This window comes from Bufo gargarizans, chromosome 2 (assembly GCF_014858855.1).
Source record: "Bufo gargarizans isolate SCDJY-AF-19 chromosome 2, ASM1485885v1, whole genome shotgun sequence".
In the NCBI taxonomy this organism is placed as follows: Eukaryota; Metazoa; Chordata; class Amphibia; order Anura; family Bufonidae; genus Bufo; species Bufo gargarizans.
In genome coordinates, this window is record NC_058081.1 from 704,332,548 (window position 1) to 704,354,864 (window position 22,317).

Genomic DNA, 22,317 nt, shown 5'->3' on the forward strand with positions numbered 1-22,317 from the left:
GGGGACACGACCCCTAACCAGTGATGGGACCACCATCCATCAGACACTTGAAGGGGATTACTTTACATTATGTAAAGTAATCCCCTTCAACACAGCAGCACAAGTCTCTCTCTTGTCTTAGACCATAGGCTACCTAAAAACTGATACGCTGCAACTAGCTCCTCGGCCTTGTGAGCAGGATGGCCTTTCATCTTCTTGCTGTTTTTATTCACCGACACCAAGCAGGGATCTTAGAAAGCTGCAGAACTGTGAATGCAGCTCTGGATGTGAATGGAGTGTAAACCATGATTTGTAGAGTAGGGTCTGACACACGATCGTGCTCAGGGTGGGAAACATGGCCCGTGTGTTGGCTGCATCTCCCACACTGACCGCCGGTCCAGGAGATGTGGCCAACACACGACCATGTTTCCCAACCTGAGTATTCAGAAAGTCTTCAGACCCTTTCGCGGCCTTCTGCTAAAATAAAACATTTCAAGTTTTATTGGCCGCGTGCAGTGTTATCACTAATGATGTCACTAGGCGCGGCCAGCATGATCATGTGGACTAAATACCCCATAAAAAAAGTGAAAGCGGCAGAATTTTTTCAAACTTAGGCCTCATGCGCACGAACGTATTTTCTTTCCATGTCCGTTATGTTTTTTTGCAGACCGTATACGGTACCATTCATTTCAATGGGTCCGCAAAAAAAGTTACTCCGTGTGCAATCCTGTTCCGTATTGCCATTCCGCAAAAAAAACATGTCCTATTATTGTCGTATTACGGACAAGGATGGGACTGTTCTATGAAGGGCCAGCTGTTCCGTTCCACAAAATACGGAATACACACTGACTCCATCAGTTTTTTGGCGGGCCACAAAATGCATAAGGTCGTGTGCATGAGCCCTTATTGAAAAGAAAAAAACTAAAATTCTGCATGGACATATGTCTTCAGACCCTCTGCTGTGACACATCTCTGGGGCCTTCCATTTCTCTTGATCATCTTTTGAGATGTCTCTGCACCTTGATTGGAGACACCTGTGGTAAATTCAGGTGATTGGACAGGATTTGGAAAGACACAGCCCTGTCTGTATCATATCTCACAGCTGACTATACATATCGGAGGAAAGAACTGCCTGTAGAGCTCCGAGATGGATTTTGTGGAGGCTCAGATCTGGAGAATGGGACAAAACATTTCTTCTGCTGCACTGAAGGTTCCAAAGAGCACAGCGACCTCCATAATTCTTACATGGAAGGAGTTTCGAACAACTAATAGCAATGCAAGATTTTTTCCTTTCCAATAAATTAGCAAAGCTTTTGGGGGTCATTTACTCTGCCCCCCTCCATGCCACTTTTTGCCATAAGTCACAAGATCCCATACTTACAATATTTTGTCACAGAGGCATTTTTGCAAGCGTATTTGACACTTCAGATCGGTGGGGTCCTGTCCGGGGCTTGGGCCCTGACAAATCGGCCTTTTTTTTAATATCTGGGAACGGCCAGAAAACGACTCCGGTCAGGGGCTGGAGTAGTTTCCACTCAAGGCACACGGACTGCCGGAGGTGTACCCAATTTATAACGTGGCACACACGCCTTGTCATAAATTATTGGAATCTATTGGCACCGCAAGGGGGAAACAGACCAGGATTTAACGTTTTTGTAAATGACCACCTTGCAGAATGATGGTGAAAACGTCATTATTTTATTTGCATAGGCCACAACATAACAAAGTGTGAAAAAAGCGAAAGGGTCTAAAGACTTTCCGAATGCGTTGTGGATGTAAACCTGCGATGGTAACTTACCGTAGAATGAAGTTACATAAGCCTTGGTGGGAAGGGCTCGGGGTGTAGAGGCCTGTACGTTCCGGACGGAGTCACATGCTCTGCTCATGTGTCTGAGTACAGTCGCAGGATAGTCGGGTGTATCGGGGGTGGAGGACCTGCCCTACATACAGGACACCTCTTTACATAATCATTCACGCTGACAGTTCGTCTTGTAAGGACAAAAGGGAGGTGACCGCACAATGGCATTCGGGCTATTCAGGGCGCCGCAGGCTGGATTACCTGTGTATGTGGACACTTTACCTGTTGTAGTAATCATCTAAGCAACGAAAAACACAAGCACCTATTACATACAGTCCTTGACACCCTTGTTACAGGGCAGAGCCTTGGACAGTAGCCCAGACACATACCCAGGGCTACAGAAAGCCCGGGTTGCGTTTCCCTATAGTGCTGCTCCACTTGTTACAATTCAGAACTCCGTAAGAAGAATGGTAACTTTTGTAGATACTTTGTTTACTTTATCTAGTTCTAAGTTACATCATGTTTTATGCTCCTCCAGTCACATCTAAGGGCTCTTTCACACCTGCGTTCTTGTCTTCCGGCATAGAGTTCCGCCGTCGGGGCTCTATGCCGGAAGAATCCTGATCAGTTTTATCCTAATGCATTCTGAATGGAGAGAAATCCGTTCAGGATGCATCAGGATGTCTTCAGTTCAGGAACGGAACGTTTTTTGGCCGGAGAAAATACCGCAGCATGCTGCGCTTTTTGCTCCGGCCAAAAAAACTGAAGACTTGCCGCAAGGCCGGATCCGGAATTAATGCCCATTGAAAGGCATTGATCCGGATCCGGCCTTAAGCTAAACGTCGTTTCGGCGCATTGCCGGATCCGACGTTTAGCTTTTTTAGAGTGGTTACCATGGCTGCTGGGACGCTAAAGGCCTGGCAGCCATGGTAAAGTGTAGTGGGGAGCGGTATACTTACCATCCGTGCGGCTCCCAGGGCACTTCAGAGTGACGTCAGGGCGCCCCATGCGCATGGATAACGTGATCGCATGGCACGTCATCCATGCGCATGGGGCGCTCTGACGTCACTCTGGAGCGCCCCGGGAGCCGCGCGGACTGTAAGTATACCGCTCCCCCGCTCCCACTACTACTATGGCAACCAGGACTTTAATAGCGTCCTGGCTGCCATAGTAACACTGAAAGCATTTTGAAGACAGATCCGTCTTCAAATGCTTTCAGTACACTTGCGTTTTTCCGGATCCGGCGTGTAATTCCGGCAAGTGGAGTACACGCCGGATCCGGACAACGCAAGTGTGAAAGAGGCCTAAAGCTGCATTCACTAACCTTTGTAGTCGATGCCATGACCAGGACCCTTGCTATGGAGCTGTCACTTAAAGGGATTCTGTCACCAGGTTTCACCCCTGTCAGCTAAACATATGCTGATGTTCAGGGCCTCATCAGGATTCCTAATGTGGGCTTCTAAATTTGATCCGTAGCCTTATTTTGCTAAAAAACAGGTTTTACTAACCTGTCACTCAAAGAAATAAGGTGCCCAAGGGGATGTCAAGGGATGCAAGGTGCCGGCCGCACCCACTGCCGTTCGTGCCCAGCGCCACCTTTTCAGACTACTTGCACCGCCTCCTAATCCTCTGTGCCGCCTCTCCCTCCCCCCTCCTCCTGCTGTAAGATCTCGCGCGTGCGCACAGGGCTCTGCCTGATGTGCCCGTGCAGACTTCTCGATTTGGCTTCTTAAAGCGAAGTGCGCATGCGCCGGCACTTCGCTCAACCCAGGTATGACCTGCACTCTGGCGCCAGCCTCTCAGAGCCCTGTGCACACGCGCGAGATCTTACAGCAGCAGCAGGAGGAGGAGGAGGAGGGGGGGGGGGGGAGAAGGAGAGCGAGAGGCGGCACAGAGGATTAGGAGGCGGTGCAATAGTCTGGAAAGGCGGCGCTGGGCACGAAAGGCGGTAGGTGCGAGCAATCTCCAGTAGTTCCAGGGACGAGAACCCCCTGATTGGTGGGGGTCCTAGCTGTCGGACCCTTATCGATCAGACGCTTATCCCCTAGCCTGTAGATGGGTGATAAATGGGGATTATGGGAAAATCTTTTTAAAGTGGAGCATCTGGTTTTAGATCTCCGTCCCTCGGTTATTCCTACTAGCAGTTTCTGACTAAATAGACAACTGGTTATTACCTTTCACCTAGGAATTTGTCCCTACACAATCTGACACTGTCAGCACTGATTGGACAGTGTCAGACCATGTAGGCCCCCCCCTACCCCCAACTGATAACACCCAGTTGTTAATTCATGAATGTCTAGGAAGAATAACAGAGGGACAGCACTGGTTTCTACAGAAAAATGTCCTCCAGAATTGTATTAGGAGGAATGCATGTAGTTACCAAAACAGACATGACTTGAGTGCCGGCAGGTTCTCTAAGCTCCCACTGCTCTCTAGTAACCATAATCTAACAGAACTTTTGAATGCTGCTCTAGATGTGACTGGAGCAGGGCAATGTAAAATTTTATTATTTTTCTGGTAAACCTGTCTGGATGTTCTGTTAATGATCAGGGGTAAATCTTGACATTCTTATTAGAGAAGGTAATGTACAAATATCCCCTGCAGCCAATGACTGACCTCGACTCAAAGATCCAGGAAAAAGCTATGAAGGTGGACATGGATATCTGCCGGAGGATTGATATCACTGCCAAGCTGTGTGATGTAGCACAGCAGCGCAATTCCGAAGACGTATCCAAGATGTTTCAGGTGACAGAGCCTTGCCTCTCCTTCTCGCTCATACACTCTTTAGTTAACATGACCTCCGTCAGTGTAAGGTCCCATCATGGTGAAGGCTAGGCTAAGCTCCTCTTTCCGCTCAGTGTAGGGTCCCATCGTGGTGGATGGTAGGCTAAGCTCCTCTTTCCACTCAGTGTAAGGTCCCATCGTGGTGGAGGTTAGGCTAGGGTCCTCTCCCCCCTCAGTGTAAGATCCCATTGTGGTGTAGGGTAGGCTAGGGTCCTCTCTCCCCTCAGTGTAAGGTCCCGTCGTGGTGGAGGGTAGGCTAGGGTCCTCTCTCCCCTCAGTGTAAGATCTCATCATGGTGGAGGGTAGGCTAGGCTCATCTCGGCTCTGTGTAAGGTCCCATCATGATGGAGGGTAGGATAAGTTCCTCTATCTGCTTAGCATAAGGTCTCGCCATGGTGGAGGGTAGGCTAGGCTCCCCTCTTCGCTTAGTGTAAGGTCTCATTATAGTGAAGGGTGGGCTAGGCTCACCTCTTCGCTTAGTGTGAGGTCCCATCATGGTGGAAGGTAGGCTATTTTTTATTTATTTTTCTCCCCTCAGTGTAAGGGCCTATCATGGTACAGTAGGCTAGTCTTCTCTCTCTGCTCATGTAAGGTCCCATCAAAGTGGAGGTTAGGATAGGCTCACCTCTTTGCTTAGTGTAAGTCTCTTTATGGTGGAGAGTAGGATACGCTCCTCTCTCAGCTCCATTTAAGGTCCCATAATGGTGGATGGTAGGCTAGGGTTCTCTCTCCCCTCAGTGTAAAGTCCTATCATGATGGACAGTAGGCTAGGCTTCTCTCTCTGCTCATTTAAGGTCCCAGCATGGTGAAGGGGTAGGCTAGGCTCACCTCTTCTCTTAGTGTAACATCTCTTTATGGTGGAGGGTAGGCTAAGCTCTTCTTCCTGCTTAGTGTAAGGTCTCATTACAGTGGAGGGTAGGCTAGGCTCACCCCTTCGCTTAGTGTGAGGTCCCTTCATTATGGAGGGTAGGATAGGCTCCTCTCTCAGCTCCACTTTGTGTCCTCCTTGCTGGTGTAACCTATGACGCATATCAGTAAAGTGATACACTTCGTCTTCAATTTCTTGGTGTCTGTGGTTCTTTCCATCCTGTCCTGTATCCTTGCGTCAGTATTTCTTTCTTGAGTAGTCGTGGTCTTTCTACGGCAGGGCTTGCTCTTTACCATGCATCCCGCTCTTCACTGCATGCTTAGCCCAGGCTGCCACTGAATGTGCTCTGTGGGTGAATGCTGGTGGCACAGTCTTGCAGCTTGCTAATGCACTTAAACCCATAGGCTCATCTTGGTGGTGGTTGGTCAAGATCGCTCTGTAGTAACCATGAGCTGCCGATCTTCTTCTCTTCCTGAAGGTGGGAACAGTGTCTAAAAAGAAGGAGCGGAAGCGAACGACAGAAGATGACATCTCAGAGCCGGACGGGGACGCTGGGCGCTTCTCGGATGATGAAGTCAGTTGTTCCCTCAACATAACGGATGAAATGAAGAGGATGTTCAACCAGTTGTAAGTCCAGGGTGGGGGATGGGGGGCTTCTAGTTATGTAATAGAGTCCTCTCTAGTCCCTCACCAATATTCAAAATAAATCCCTCCCTACTCCTTACATGACCTCAGCTCGGTCCAGATGTAGCCTGGACCTGAACTTGACCATACACATTAGATGAATGTTTGTTGAACCCACTGGCTGACCATGTATATGAGGACCTTCCAAATCTCCCTCCAACAGCAAATGTCTAGAAGGATTGGGCAGTTAAATTTTAACATGTCTAATCCTTTTGTTCTTGATGATGTAAGCTGCCACCAGAAGTGTCCAGCATGGGCTTAAAGGAGTACTCCGATCTATGCCATCCATGTAAGTTGGCTGCAGGTTCCTTCTCTGGGACCCACTCCTTTCTCCAGAACGGGCCCCTCCGAGTGAAGGAGAGCACACCACACAAGTCCAGCCACCATTTCTATCATCCCCCGTAACGCTGATTGGAGAGGTGGCCGTGCATGGGCAGAGTGCTCTCCATTCACCACTATATGACTTCTAAAAATAGCAGATCAATTGGCTGTTTTCAGAACTCCCATAGCAATGAATGGAGAGCATGCCACGCATGCGCAGTGCAAGGTCCTTCACTTTTGGGGGGGGGGGGGCGCGCCCGTTGTGGAGCCCCGTTGTGGAGCTAGGAGTGGGTTCCACTCCTATCTGACATTAATGGCATATCCTACATATTTGCCATCATGGGAATACCCCTTTAAGCTTCTAACCCCATACATGCATGCTCTGCCAAGCTGAGCGTGTATGGGAAGGCGGTCATAAAATATGGCTGCCATTTTGCTGAAAGCTATCTAAGATGTATGGCCAACTTAAAGGGGATTTGATATTGATCCTCACCATAGGTCATCAGTATCAGATCGGCGGTGGTCTGCCGCCTGACACCCCTGCTGAGAAGCTGTTCAACGACGCCACAGACTTCCATGAGCCCTTAGCACCTCTTCCTAGGCCACGTGATGTCACCGTGCATTGGTCACGTGGAAAAGGTACAGCTCGGTCCACTTGAAGTGAATATGGCTGAGCTGCAATACCAAGCACAGCCACTATCCAATGGACGGCGCTGTTCTTGGTAAGCTGTGAAGAGACTGTCCATGCTCACCGGAGCTCTGGTGAGCGCAGCCGCCTCTTCAAACGGCTGATCGTCGAGGTTGTCGGACCCCCGCCGATCTGATATTCATGTCCTATCCTGAGGAACAGGTCATCAATATCAAATTTCTGGATAACCCCTTTAAGACTGGTTGCTGGGCCGAGGAGCAAATATGCCAAAAGAACCCCAGTTCACCCTACTAATCGGATTCCGCAATGGATCGTGGAGCGTCCTGTATTCTCCAGTGAATTCCCCTGTATTACGCGGCTCGGCTTCCTGCGATTAGCACAATTCCAGACGGTGATCGTCTTCCTGGGAAAAGGATGTGACTGGCGGACGTCCTAGAGGTCTGGGCCAAGTCTGCAGCTTCTCCCGGATCTGGAACAGCAGTTGCGGGGGAGGGGGAAGCTTATTCGAAGAATGCTGACCAAGCTGTACGACATCTTAAAATACCGCCCTCCCCGATGTCCTGTCTGCTGGTTTATTTTGGCCGTCCTTATGCATCATGGTTATAGTCTGCCAAATGCAAGCCGCTGATGTACAGCCGGCATCTCTCCGGGGCGAGGGCGGCGTGCTTCGTATCTTCTGTGTAGTCGGTGACCTCACTCGTGCTGTATGGATTTATATGCTGCGGCCTCTGATGACATCACAGATTTCTGATGATGGGAACCGGCACGCCTTTATAATGCAATTATCAAGTTTATTCGCCACTCATAGAATAGGTGACGTGCGTTTCGACACATGCAAGTGCCTTTATCAAAACAATGTGAGCAGCAGCTAACCGCGCACCTATACCTTCACGCAGTGCCGCCCTATTCGTAACCAGATTTATGATGATGTGACAAAATAGCGCTGATGTTGTGCATAAGGGTGCATTCACACGCTAAAAATACGTTTACTTTTTTTTTTTTGTGTGGATCCATTGTAACAATGCCTAGCCTTGTCTGCAAAACGGACAAGAATAGGACATGTTCTGTCTTTTTTTTTTGCGGGGCTATGGAACGGACATACGGATGCGGACAGCACACAGTGTTCTGTCCGCTTTTTCAGTTACATAGTTAATACGGTTGAAATAATACATAAGTCCTTCATCCGCATCCTAGCCGCAAAAAAAAATGCAGGTTGGATGCGGAACAAAAATACGGTCGTGTGAATGGCTTCCTCTGATGTACAAGACACGGATAACAGACCTTTTCTATGCAGACTCCATATTTAAAGGGCGTTTCCACTTTTATGAAATCGTCAAATGCATTGAAAAACTGTTGTATTATTACAAATTAAGGTTTGCTGACACATTGCGACGACACTGCTGCCTTGTAGCGAACTGTCGGGGCAGAAGAGAGCTTTGTGTTGCATTTATTTTAATCCCAAGGGAGACTGATCACATTGTAACAACCCATCAGCTGTGCAAGCTGAATGAGGTATAGGCCAGGTTTTCACAGACTGCTGGGATGGGCTTTGTTAACTTTAGCAGCCTAAGAGGGGATGAACATTTGCTCGGCGACGTCATCGCATTCCTCTGTCATGTCGCATCCCACCCAGGATACACCGCATCTCGCTCAGGGGTTGAGAAGACATTACGTATATTGGATGCATTGCAGTACATTTAATGTCATAGCGCCACCAGGTGGCCAGATCTAGAATAGCCAGAGTCCTCAGTTTTATTCCTTACAGTCCACCTCTACCAAATGGATCTTGTTCAATATTCTTCTCCATTGTCTTTCGCAGGCGGGAGACGTACGATTTTGACGACGATTGTGACAGTCTGACCTGGGAAGAAAATGAGGACACCTTGTTACTGTGGGAAGATTTTTCCAACTGTAATCCCCCCATTGAGGTCCAGAAAGAGGTCAGTACTGCAGAGCATCAGCCTTGTATTGGTGTAGCAGGCTTTATGTTACGTTTACCCTTGGGCAGGGGGGGGGGGGGATGGGTACTTACCTACTCCCTGCCGCTGGGTCGTGGCACCTTCCTTCCCTGTCTTCGGCTGCTTTGCTTGGGTCCCCCGCTGTCAACATCTGCTTTGACACTTCCGCAGCCAATTGCTGGCTGCAGCGGTGGCCTGAGCCCCTTGCGTCACAAGACCAGTTGACTTGACTCAAGTGGAGCAGGTCACCGCTGAAACCAGCGATTGGCTGCAGCAGTGTCAAAGCGGATGTTGACAGAGGGGGGACCTCCTACCCAAGCAAGGAATCCCAGGCCAGGGAGGGAAGGAGCTGGGACCCAGCGAACACCCCCCTTTTTTGGGGGGGCTTCCTATGGCTGTTCAGTAATCCAGAGCATCTGATAATCCAGCATCCATCAGATTTTAGTACCGGGGTCAACAACCTTTGGCACTCCAGCTGTGAAACTACAACTCCCAGCATGCACACTTGCTCAGCTGTTCTAGTAATTCCAGAAGGGGGGGGGGGATTCTGGGAGTTGTAGTTTGAGAACAGTCGGAGGTTTCTGTCCTATTACGTTTTGCTGTACGGAGTTACTATCCCAAGCCTGTCGCATACACTGGTGCTCACGCGTTTTAAGTCGCTGATTCCCCATCATCCGTCTCTCACAGGATGAAAGTCTGGGCAGTCTGATTCAGGAGACGGAAACTTTTCTGAAGACGCGAGACAAAGAATACCAGGAAACCATTGACCAGATAGAGGTAAGGGGGGTGAGCAGTGACGTGTCTGTCATCAGAATCAGAGATTTTGGGGCGTCGCATGAAGAACTGACCTCAGCATACGAGACTGAACCTATCGGGCCTTGTTCTGTTCTCGCTGCTGTAGTCATGAAAACTTGCGCTTGCTCTGGGGTTACCATGGTAACATGAACAAGAGGACTCTGCATGGCCTTCCTGCCTGTGTGATACTCTCTTCCATGAATGTGTTCTTTTGAGTAGACTGAGGTCACATGATGGGGAAGTCCATGCTGAGGTATCCAGTTGATGTTACCATGGTAACCCCAGAGCAGGCACGACTGCAGCAATTAGAAGACCAGGATAAAGAGGACAGATCAAATTCTGCCGAGGTCATATTATTTTATTCCGCCTTGTACTAAATCTATAAAGAAATATAACGCTGTCTGTGATATTAAAGTGATCAAACCGTCCAGAAGTCGGCAATAATTTACTGATTTATTTTCCGAGACGAGGTTCTGAAATGCTGGATGACGTAACAAGGACATAAATTACTGGCGAATCCAGCTAGCATGTAGTGCCCCCTGCAGGTGGTGCTGGGTACTTACAACCTTTAAAAAAAACTTCATAGTTCTGACTAGTGCAAATAAAACCAAAAATATATATAAAAAAAAAAAAAAAAAATTATAAGGGCTCATGCACACGACCGTAAGTATTTTGCCAAAAACTGATTTGCAAAATATACGGATGAAGTATTTTGTGGAACGGAACAGCTGGGGCTTAATAGAACAGTCCTATTCTTGTCCGTAATGCGAAACAATAATAGGACATGTTCTATTATTTTTTTTATTTTTTTTGCGGAACAGAAACTGAATGCACACAGAAACTTCAGTTTTTTGCGGACCCATTGAAATGAATGGTTCCGCATACGGTCCGCAAAAAAAAAAAACTGAACGGACACTAAAAAAATACATTCATGTGCATGATTAACCCTCGCACCCATTCAAGAGTAGCACCCAGCACATCACACTTGTGGGCGCTCTTCATTCACTCTTGTAATGTTTGCTAAAAATTCATATTTGTGGCTAAAGTCGGTCTCCAACGAAGCCTGAGATGTATGAAGCGTAAAACTAAAGTTCAGAAATGCCACCTACATGCACTTACCTTCACAAAAGAGGCCCAAAATCTACTGCGATCCAGATGACAAACAAATGGGAATAAAAGGTGTCCAGGGAAGAAGGGAAGCTAATGAGCATGTCCGTCCACCACTGATTGCAGATGGATAAACAGCAGGGGGCGCTACCAGAGAGGGAAAAGTAATGGACATAAAAAAATAGAACAATGTTTATTGCATGTATATTGCCAGTAATACTTCACTTAAATGCCCTGTTCATTACATAGTAATACTTATCGTGGGATAACCCTGATAAATATCGCTGACCTAATTTCAGGATAGATCATTAATATGATCGGTGGGGATCTGTCTCCCAGCAAAGCACTGATCAGCTATTGGATCAGCTGCAGCCTCTTCCTCGGCTTGCAACATCATGTCCATCATTAAAAAGGCCTTTGTTCAGCTCAGGCCCATTCAAGTGAATGGAAACTGAGCTACAGTACACCCGCACGGCCACTACAGTGTATGGCGCTGTCTGCTTCTGGTGCCTGCAGAGTGGAGGCGTTACCGGGTGCCAGATCCCCATCAATCTTATATTGGTGTGGCATTGTAACGTGAATTCAAAAGATCTGAGAATAAATAGGCTTACGCAGGCTTGGTGAATAAATGTGATTTAAAATATACAATAACACAAAAAAATCAGAACCTGATCCATCACTAGCCTAAATTCGGTGGCGACTCTGTCTGTCTACCACGTTATAAGACATGACCGACACCCCAGGGTGTACGAGAGATAGGGCAAATCAATACTTGCATCCTACCTAGGATGAAGCGCCTGGTTGAATCCCAATTAATTGTTAGTGCAGACCAGTTATTCCCATCAGCCCCTCCTCCAGTCTGCATCATGCATGTTGAGATCCCTCAGGAATGTGGTCTTATCAGCACAATGGGGATGGGTACTAGATTACACGGCGCAACATTACACATAATGGTGGTAATAAAAGGGGACAGAACCAATCAGTACATAAAAAAAAATACCCTTACAATACCGGTATCCTAAGGATAAGTCCTCAATATCTAGAACCCAAAGAGCCTCTTTAAATCATGGAAATCCCTTTTAACAGGGTTGGCCCATTTTGGAACACTAAGGCACCAATCACAGATCCACAATTCCATTCCGCATTTTGCAGAACAGAATTGCGGACCCATACATTTTTATGAGGCCGCACAACGCGCAGCCCCGATTCGGAATTGCGGACCCGCACTTCCGTGTCCGCAATTCCGATCCTGAAAAAAATAGAACATGTCCTATTCTTGTCCGCAATAGCGGACAAAAATAGGCATATTCTCTTAGTGCCGGCAATGTGCGGTCCGCAAAATGCAGAACGCACATTCTATGGATCCGCAAAACACACACTGATGTGTGAATGGACCCTAAGAGGTGGGACCCTCCCCTATCTCCAGACTGTGACGCCCAAAGTGAACAGAGAGCCGCCGCGCATGGGCGGACTCCCTCCATTGAATGGAGAGGTGGCCTCGCTTGCTTGGTGCTCTCTCCATTCACTGCTATAGGACTTCCGAAAAAATTCCGGGGCGCCCATGGAAATGAATGGAGAAGGTGTTGCGCATGCGCAGTGTGCTGCCCTTCACTTTGGGGCATTTTCTTAGCCATATGCCATCAATGTCCCAGATGGGCCAACCCCTTTAATACACTGAACTTGCAGCATAGCCTGTAGGCAATGACTTGACGCTATTTCACTTCTTCTGTAGCTGGAATTGGCAAACGCAAAGAGCGACATGAACCGGCATCTGCACGAGTACATGGAAATGTGCAGCATGAAGAGGGGTCTGGACGTACAGATGGAGACGTGTCGAAGACTTATCAAAGGATCGGCTGGCAGGTGGGTCGCTATGTGTAGGTGATCGGGGGAGGTGTATGTTTACCTGCTGCTTTATATATTTTGGGGCGTCTTCAGTGATTGCACCCACACATGGGATGGCTATTAATAACAGGTGAGGCGAATACTGCGGGCGTGGCCCTTACTAAACCAAATACTGCTACATATTAATAGCGCAGGATCAGGGACATCAGTATTGACAGAACAAATAATCACCAGCTCGAGAATTCTCCAACCTGAATGACATCACCAGCCTCACCTTACTGCACCTGGACACTGACTGTGGCATGTGAACGTCATAGGGGTGCTCCCAGTCAGCCAGAGCGGAGAGCCGGGGTGCCCCTTCACTTGTCCATGACGTGTGGCATGTCAGGAGCTCATGGGAACCGGAATTCGGCTGCATTCATACACTGCATGTAAAGTACAGAAGCCCTAAAGCGTCTCAGAGCTTTCTCATGTTATAGAGACATATCAAATGTTTTCGGTCAATGGGGCTCCGAGTGCTGAGACCTTCCCCCCCCCCACTGATTGGTAGAACGAGTAGAGAGGAAGGCAGGAGACTGAATTGGGGCGGCCCGTTAACTCATTTTAGCCCGTGTCCTGCAGCAAGGAGAGAGCACAATATACAAGCCCCTCGCTCTCCTCTTTCTAGTGATCTGTGGGGGTCTTGGCACTGACACCTCCACTGATTGAAACCTTTTGTCGTTATGGCTAGACCTCCAAGAGGAAAGCATACTTACCTGCTACTTTGGGCTGGGTCCCAGCTCCTTCGCTCCCTGGCCTTGGCTGACTCCTCCGGATTTCACTGCTGCAGCCACTCACTGGCCTTAACGGTGACCTGCTCCCCTTGTGTTATGTGACCAAGGGAAACGGGTCACTGCTGTGGTGAGCGATTGGCAGCAGCGGTGTCAAAGTGGATGTTGGCAGTGGGCGACCCAATATGCTTTCCTTAATAGGCCAAGAGGGGGCATTTGCCAAAAACTTCTAAAAAAGGTCTCCAACCCCTTTTAAGGATATATACGGCACCTATACTGGAAAACTGTGGATACAAAAAGAAGAAAAATCAGCAGCGGAAATTGCCCTGTATGGCAGATTATAAATGTGCAGCGTACATTCTAGCACTGCATGAAGAAAAGTTATATCAAGATCTCTGCTTGCAGTCAGTGAATGGAGCCATTCTTTCATACACCTTGAGTCTAAAAGCTAGTTATGACCTAGTCCTGTTCACACTCGGTATTATTCAATTCTGGTCATTGTAGCTCAGAGGTGTCGTCCCCCCCCCCCCCCTCTGTACCTTGATTAACTTTGAGTAGTAGTCAGGAGAAACGTTTTTTTATTTTTTTTAGTGAAAAATAACCATGGGGCGAGACGTATTAAACGTGGAAATCGTGGGCTAGCAGGCATTTCGGTGTGGAATTTGAGATAATTGTATTGTACCATTCATATTTGCACTGTTCAGGGGTTAAGATATGTCTGCAATATCGTCAGAACAGATGTATTGTAACCAGTGCTTGTGGCCCTGCGGCAGCTCTTGGGGGGCCACATGTAGCTCCTGAGCCTCTGGTTGGGAGCCACTGGTATATATCATCCGCCTGTAGAAAATCCACAGAACAGGTGAGGAATTGATGTTTTATGTAGCCCATAATGTATCTGCGAGGTGAAGCCTGGACTCCACATCGATACATTGTATCCAGGCTTCTTACTGTAGATACTTTGTATCAGAATGTTTGGCTTTGAGACGCATCAGGAAGGGCATTCAGACTCTGGATGCAAAGAAGTTTTGTTCCTGTTCAATGACAACAAGCAGGGATCTGGTGAACAAGTGATTACAATGCAAATTACATTCATTGCCCCCAAAAATATATATACCGTACCCAGATAGAAATGTCAGATTGCTGCAAATCTCGTCCTGCTGTTATGTCTCAGACAGATATGGAAATGATTATAGGTTGTGGTCTGGTTTAGACGCTGGGTTTTGCCAAAGAAAGGGACGTAAGTGCTTCCCCGCTGCCCTTTAAAAATTCTCTCAGAAGCTACTTTTGTGCAGTGTACCTCTTGATGATAGATCATTGACTGCTAGACGTGTCTCTACGACACCCTGGAAGACATTTTGGCTGACACACTTTCAGAGGGGGAGAATCATTGGACTGAGAGAAGCAGAAAAGACATTTCAACTAATTGTCCGCTATGTTGGCCGTTCTGAGCTAACAGTTAGGAGCAGTGGTTATGTGAGAACACACACGTGGAAAGCGGGCTCCGTATGACCCAGACAGACCAGCAGGAGAGAGGATCATTGATCCGCCAACAAACATGAGCAGCTCCCACAGTTTCATTGTCCATCATCCAGACACAGGTGGCCCCTTCATTACACCCCTGTCTCTGCCCAGACCATTTCTAGGTACTTAGCAGAAGGAAACATAGTATCACCGCGTCCATTATGTGTCCTGCCACTGTTGCCTTCATTTGCTGTGGTGTCGAGAACAAGAAACTTGGACTGCTAGGGACTGGGACCGCATCCTCTTTAGCGACTAGTCCAGGTTCTGTTTGGGATCGGACAATGGTCTCATTTGAGTATGGAGGCCTCGTGGCAAGCACTTCAGCCCTGCCTTTGCTGTGGAGCAAACACACTGCCCCAACTTGTGTGATGAACTGGGGAGCCATCGCAAACGTCGGTTGGTCACCCCTACTAGTAATACGAAGGACACTAGGGGCCGCCCCGTCATCTAGCCTCCGGCCTAGGGGGCCGCCCCGTCATCTAGCCTCCGGCCTAGGGGGCCGCCCCGTCATCTAGCCTCCGGCCTAGGGGGCCGCCCCGTCATCTAGCCTCCGGCCTAGGGGGCCGCCCCGTCATCTAGCCTCCGGCCTAGGGGGCCGCCCCGTCATCTAGCCTCCGGCCTAGGGGGCCGCCCCGTCATCTAGCCTCTGGCCTAGGGGGCCGCCCCGTCATCTAGCCTCCGGCCTAGGGGGCCGCCCCGTCATCTAGCCTCCGGCCTAGGGGGCCGCCCCGTCATCTAGCCTCCGGCCTAGGGGGCCGCCCCGTCATCTAGCCTCCGGCCTAGGGGGCCGCCCCGTCATCTAGCCTCCGGCCTAGGGGGCCGCCCCGTCATCTAGCCTCCGGCCTAGGGGGCCGCCCCGTCATCTAGCCTCCGGCCTAGGGGGCCGCCCCGTCATCTAGCCTCCGGCCTAGGGGGCGCCCGACAGGATCATAGAGCCGCCTTTCAGTTGTATAGTTTTCCCCAATAAACTTCTCTTTTTGCTGTAATATTGTAATCACTTACATACAGTATATCATCATTACAGTAATACATATTATATATAATTTTTTATTTATTTGGCTTCTTACAATTTGCTCCTCTTCGTTTTCCAGCAGGAACTCTCCGTCCACCAGTTCCGTGGCCAGCAGCGACTCAGGGAACTCCGACGAGATGCAGGATGAGTTTGAGAAGGACGCAGACGGAGACAGCGCCATCAGTTGATAAGTGACACTCGTGGACCTTTTTGTTTTGGACGCGACTGAGTGGATGAACCAGAGACTTTGACTGGAGGCTTTCCAAGACCCCCCTCCAGATACCCCTCCTGATTTGGTGCTGTAAATGTCTATTCTTCTACAGAAAACCCTGTAAATAGAGGGACTAAAAAAAAACGGAAAAAAAAACCACGCTGTTTGAAATGTGCCTTCCCCGCTTCTGAGCCACCTGGATTACTCCACGGATCCCACATTCTGGCTTGGGCGCACCCATTGCCCGCACACTGCAGCCTTTGAAGTCCCCAGTGATGCTGTGGTCTGCCGCTTCGCGTTGTGCGTGGAGATTGGGGTGCGCTTTAATTCAGGGCGCTTAGGGCAGCCGATTTAATGTGTGGGATCACTTTTCTCCAGGGCCCGCCGTCTGAAGTCGCGGCTCTGGGGTTTATTTATAGCACTTGTTAAAACTGAGCGACAAACCAAAATGTTCTTAGTTTCATTGTTGGCGAAGATGGCGGCGTGTCTTTATGGACGCCGGGGGTGACGCAGCAGCTAGAGAAGGCGGCACGGGGTATGGGACTATGCAATATGTTTGCCTTATTCAGAATGGATTTTAGAGCCGCTCGTCATTGTGCCGATCACCAACAAGTCATTAAAGGGAACCGGTCACCGGGATTTTGTGTATAGAGCTGAGGCCATGGGTTGCTAGATCGCCGCTAGCACATCCGCAATACCCAGTCCCCCATAGCTCTGTGTGCTTTTATTGTGTAAAAAACCTGATTTGATACATATGCAAATTAACCTGAGATGAGTCAGCTTGAAAATACTCTGGTCACACAAGGAAGATATGACTCTTATGTTAATTTGCATATGTATCAAATCTGTTTTTTTAACACCATAAAACCACACAGGGCTATGGGAACTGGATATTGCGGATGTGCGCTCAGTTCTATACCCAAAATCCCGGTGACAGGTTCCCTTTAAGATGTAGACTAAGGGTCCATTCACACGTCTGTTGTTTCTTTCCTGATCTGTTCCGTTTTTTGCTAAACAGATCTGGACTAGATCTGGACCCATTAATCTTCAATGGGTCCTGAAAAAAAATCGGACAGCACAATGTCAGATTTTTTTTCAGGACCCATTGAAAATGAATGGGTCCAGAACTGGTCCAGATCTGTTCAGCAAAAAACGGAACAGATCAGGAAAGAAACAACGGACGTGTGAATAGACCCTTAAAGGGACACTGATCCTCTGCCCAAAGCATAGGAGAATAAGGGTATGGTCATTGGGACCCTAACCCATCATAAAAATGGGGGCCCCATGTACGCCCACCTCACCCATTTTGGCTGCTCCACCATTCATTCTCTGACGAGATGCAGAGTACTACATTCCCATAGAGATGAATGGAGCAGTGGCACATATGCTTGACCGCCTATCCATTCATATGTGGAGGGACAGAACCCCCCCCACAATCTGCCTCTTCTCTATATCCAACTCAGAAATGTTGACCCTTAGGCCAGGTTTACAAACTGTGGCCGTATCTCCAGTCACCCGCGGTGGCGGGTGGCTGCCCAGTTTTGCACGGTGTGGAAACCCGGCCTTAGGACTCCAAAAAAAAAAAAAAAAGCCGCACTGGTGTTTTTATGCCATCCTCTCCAGTGAGGAGTAACCCCCACAACCTCTCCTCAGTGACGTAGACGGTGTCCAAAGGACGGCAAATTCACTAACATTTATGCCTATTTCCAGGCGTAAATGACCTCAGAAATCTACTCCAATCGGGGACTGGAGTAGATTTCACGCCAGGCGCATGGACTGCCAGAGGAGGCGCCTCATTTAAAAAGGGGAGCACACCTCCTTATAAATTAGGTACGTCCTCCGGCATCAAAGATGACACCCCCCCCCCCCAATGTGTCTAGTGCACCGATGAGTAACCTGTGACTCTTCAGCATGTCAGGTCTGCCTTTGCTGGGACTTGTAGTTTTCCATCAGCTGGTAAGGGAAAGGTTTAGGTCTAAAGGCTGCAGAGGTCGCAGTGCCGTGGTTTGGCGCTCCATCTACATTGGGCACAGCTGCCATCTGGGTCCGCCTCCCATCCAGCGGGTGTTCATGTATTGTAAATCTTTAAAGCCTTTTCTGTATATAGAGGAGTCCGGCCGAGCGGTCGGAGTATTTGTTAATTTATTCGTACCTTGGTGGCCTTCTGACTTCTTGTATCATACGATTTCTAGTGACTTTTTTTTTTGCGTTGCCTTAGTTTGCAGGTTGCATTTGCCCTCCCCTTGCTCTGCATTGCATAGTATTGCAGGAAACCTGGGAGGCTGGCGCGACGTCGCATGATTGTGTTCTGCTCGTCCACGGTCACTGGAGGGGCAATTCTGCAAGTTTAATAAAGCATTGATATTACCTCTGGGGGGGCACTGGAAGTCCGGTGGGCTACAATGTAGACCCCATTATGTAGTGCCGGCTCACGTTGCATAATTCTGACATGCAGAGTTGCTCCGGTCCAAATCTTTTTGCTTGCATTGCGGTACTTCACGCAGCTCTAGGGGTGTCTAGAGTAAGAGGTCTCCAGTCGCAGCTAGAGCTGCAGTTCTTGTTGGCTTCCTGCTAGCAATTGAGCAAACCCGCCAATTTCAAAACGCCTAATGTGTATAACGGGCCTCCAAACTCTCTACCGATAGGTGTGATGAGGGTTTTTCTCTACTTCAGCGGTGTCTGGCAGCAGGTAACTTTGTTTTTTGCTTTTTCAGAACACATGCACACTCGGCCAAGCATGCACATATAAGGAGTAGGGGGCAACACAGCTATCAGGTATATTATGCAGGAGCTCGCCTCTCGCTGCTGATCCAATGTCTGCAGAGACTGCGCCATCTTGTGGTGAGTTGTGGGTAATGCAGTGGAAATTAGGTAGATATATCCTATAAACCAACGTGCAGATATGGAGCTGAGCCGGTGTAAGCGTCTATTCCCCTGCAGTGACCATGGAGGCAGTTTACAACCAAAATCTCTCCTGTGCTATTCCCCTGCACCCACAGCCCCCTCTAGTGGCGAAGGGTGTAATTGCTGCTCTGAATTCCACAGCTTGCAGGTGAGACTCCCTCCCATGTACAGGTCCTTCTAAAAAAATTAGCATATTGTGATAAAGTTCATTATTTTCTGTAATGTACTGATAAACATTAGACTTTCATATATTTTAGATTCATTACACACCAACTGAAGTAGTTCAAGCCTTTTATTGTTTTAATATTGATGATTTTGGCATACAGCTCATGAAAACCCAAAATTCCTATCTAAAAAAATTAGCATATTTCATCCGACCAATAAAAGAAAAGTGTTTTTAATACAAAAAAAGTCAACCTTCAAATAATTATGTTCAGTTCTGCACTCAATACTTGGTCGGGAATCCTTTTGCAGAAATGACTGCTTCAATGCGGCGTGGCATGGAGGCAATCAGCCTGTGGCACTGCTGAGGTGTTATGGAGGCCCAGGATGCTTCAATGCGGCGTGGCATGGAGGCAATCAGCCTGTGGCACTGCTGAGGTGTTATGGAGGCCCAGGATGCTTCAGTGCGGCGTGGCATGGAGGCATCAGCCTGTGGCACTGCTGAGGTGTTATGGAGGCCCAGGAGGCTTCAATGCGGCGTGGCATGGAGGCAATCAGCCTGTGGCACTGCTGAGGTGTTATGGAGGCCCAGGATGCTTCAATAGCGGCCTTAAGCTCATCCAGAGTGTTGGGTCTTGCGTCTCTCAACTTTCTCTTCCCAATATCCCACAGATTCTCTATGGGGTTCAGGTCAGGAGAGTTGGCAGGCCAATTGAGCACAGTAATACCATGGTCAGTAAACCATCTACCAGTGGTGTTGGCGCTGTGAGCAGGTGCCAGGTCGTGCTGAAAAATGAAATCTTCATCTCCATAAAGCTTTTCAGCAGATGGAAGCATGAAGTGCTCCAAAATCTCCTGATAGCTAGCTGCATTGACCCTGCCCTTGATAAAACACAGTGGACCAACACCAGCAGCTGACATGGCACCCGAGACCATCACTGACTGTGGGTACTTGACACTGGACTTCAGGCATTTTGGCATTTCCCTCTCCCCAGTCTTCCTCCAGACTCTGGCACCTTGATTTCCGAATGACATGCAACAGTCCAGTGCTGCTTCTCTGTAGCCCAGGTCAGGCGCTTCTGCCGCTGTTTCTGGGGAATGCGGCACCTGTGGCCCATTTCCTGCACACGCCTGTACACGGGGGCTCTGGATGTTTCTACTCCAGACTCAGTCCACTGCTTCCGCAGGTCCCCCAAGGTCTGGAATCGGTCCTTCTCCACAATCTTCCTCAGGGTCCGGTCACCTCTTCTCGTTGTGCAGCGTTTTCTGCCACACTTTTTCCTTCCCACAGACTTCCCACTGAGGTGCCTTGATACAGCACTCTGGGAACAGCCTATTCGGTCAGAAATTTCTTTCTGTGTCTTACCCTCTTGCTTGAGGGTGTCAATGATGGCCTTCTGGACGGCAGTCAGGTCGGCAGTCTTACCCATGATTGCGGTTTGGAGTAATGAACCAGGCTGGGAGTTTTTAAAAGCCTCAGGAATCTTTTGCAGGTGTTTAGAGTTAATTAGTTGATTCAGATGATTAGGTTAATAGCTCGTTTAGAGAACCTTTTCATGATATGCTAATTTTTTTAGATAGGAATTTTGGGTTTTCATGAGCTGTATGCCAAAATCATCAATATTAAAACAATAAAAGGCTTGAACTACTTCAGTTGTGTGTAATGAATCTAAAATATATGAAAGTCTAATGTTTATCAGTACATTACAGAAAATAATGAACTTTATCACAATATGCAAATTTTTTGAGAAGGACTTGTATATAAGCACCGACGACCTCTTTTCTACTTCCTCTTGTAGGTTACCAATCGTACCAAATACCTGCTGGGTTGCAAGTCATTATGAGAAAATGCTGCAGATCTTTCCTGTAAATACTTTTGTATTTTATACTCTGATAGATGTGTCATATTGACATATATTTTATAGCCTATTGTAAGGACTGTTTTATTATACTTTATTTTTTTATTATTATTGGGGGTTGGATGGGTTTTTCTTTCACTTGACTATTTTAACCGATGGAGACACTTGATATGTGTGATAGCATCCTAAAGTTTCTGCTTCAACCCCTTTTTTTTTTTTTTTATCTTAAAGTGGAAGGATCCCAGTTTGAGTATTTATTGCAATATACTATTTGCAAATAAATGATTTCTTTTGTGCTACGGCCACAAAGAATGGAATTTCCGCTACGGATTTTGCAGCGAATCTGCTGTGGAATTACAGCAAATTTGCAAAAGGTGGGATCCATAGTATAAACTGACATGTCGCTCATTTAAAATCTACTACAGGTCAGTTTACGCTATGGATTATTTTTGCAGTAAATCTGCAGCATGTAGACATTCCATTAAAAGGAGGTTATCCCACGAATTTTAATATAGTTTCTTACTTGTTTGGAAGACTTTCTTCCCTTTCCGTGGGAGGGCAGCAGCTCATCAAGCATGTGCATCTCCCAGGATGCATTGCATGTAGCTCTTGTTCACCCCTTTTTTACCTTGCATAAAACCCCAGACAGACCCTCGCATATAACCCCAGACATGAATACGGTATGTAACGCCCCCAGCATTTCCTTCTCCCCTGTCTACAGAGAAATATAGCCATCTATTTCTATGAATTCAGAAGTAGGGAGGAACGAAAGGTGTCTGTGCTACCTCATTATGAGGAGGAAGGGAGCAGGGAAGCTACTGAGCATGTCCGTCCACCACTGAATGCAGGAGAAAGTGGACCAGAAGGAGAAACAGCAGGGGGCGCTACCAGAGAGGAAAACGGAATGTTTAGAATTTTTTTTATTGCATGTCTGTTGCAATAATTATTGATTTTGAAAAGCCCTATTCATTGCATAGTAATACTTTTCATGGGATAACCCCTTTACAGACTAAAAGTGCAGTAACAGTGTTGCCTCCGGTGACTGCACATCTGCGATTTTTGCACCAGAAGTGTTTCATTCGATGTAATA

General features: G+C 47.9%; 1 protein-coding gene across 2 annotated transcripts in view; it reads left to right on the forward strand.

The window, feature by feature from the left end:
* IFFO2 (intermediate filament family orphan 2) overlaps positions 1-17,308 on the forward strand; it is a 52,738-nt gene extending 35,430 nt beyond the window's left edge. Inside the window, exons 4-9 of one of the 2 annotated variants that reach the window (XM_044282504.1) lie at positions 4,382-4,522; positions 5,908-6,056; positions 8,903-9,023; positions 9,729-9,818; positions 12,676-12,806; positions 16,171-17,308. In XM_044282504.1, coding sequence (XP_044138439.1) covers positions 4,382-4,522; positions 5,908-6,056; positions 8,903-9,023; positions 9,729-9,818; positions 12,676-12,806; positions 16,171-16,279 — 741 coding nt within the window. In that variant the 3' untranslated portion in view covers positions 16,280-17,308. The remainder of the gene's footprint in view (positions 1-4,381; positions 4,523-5,907; positions 6,057-8,902; positions 9,024-9,728; positions 9,819-12,675; positions 12,807-16,170) is intronic. The other variant, XM_044282505.1, reaches the window with a different exon arrangement.
* Positions 17,309-22,317: the final 5,009 nt, after the last annotated feature.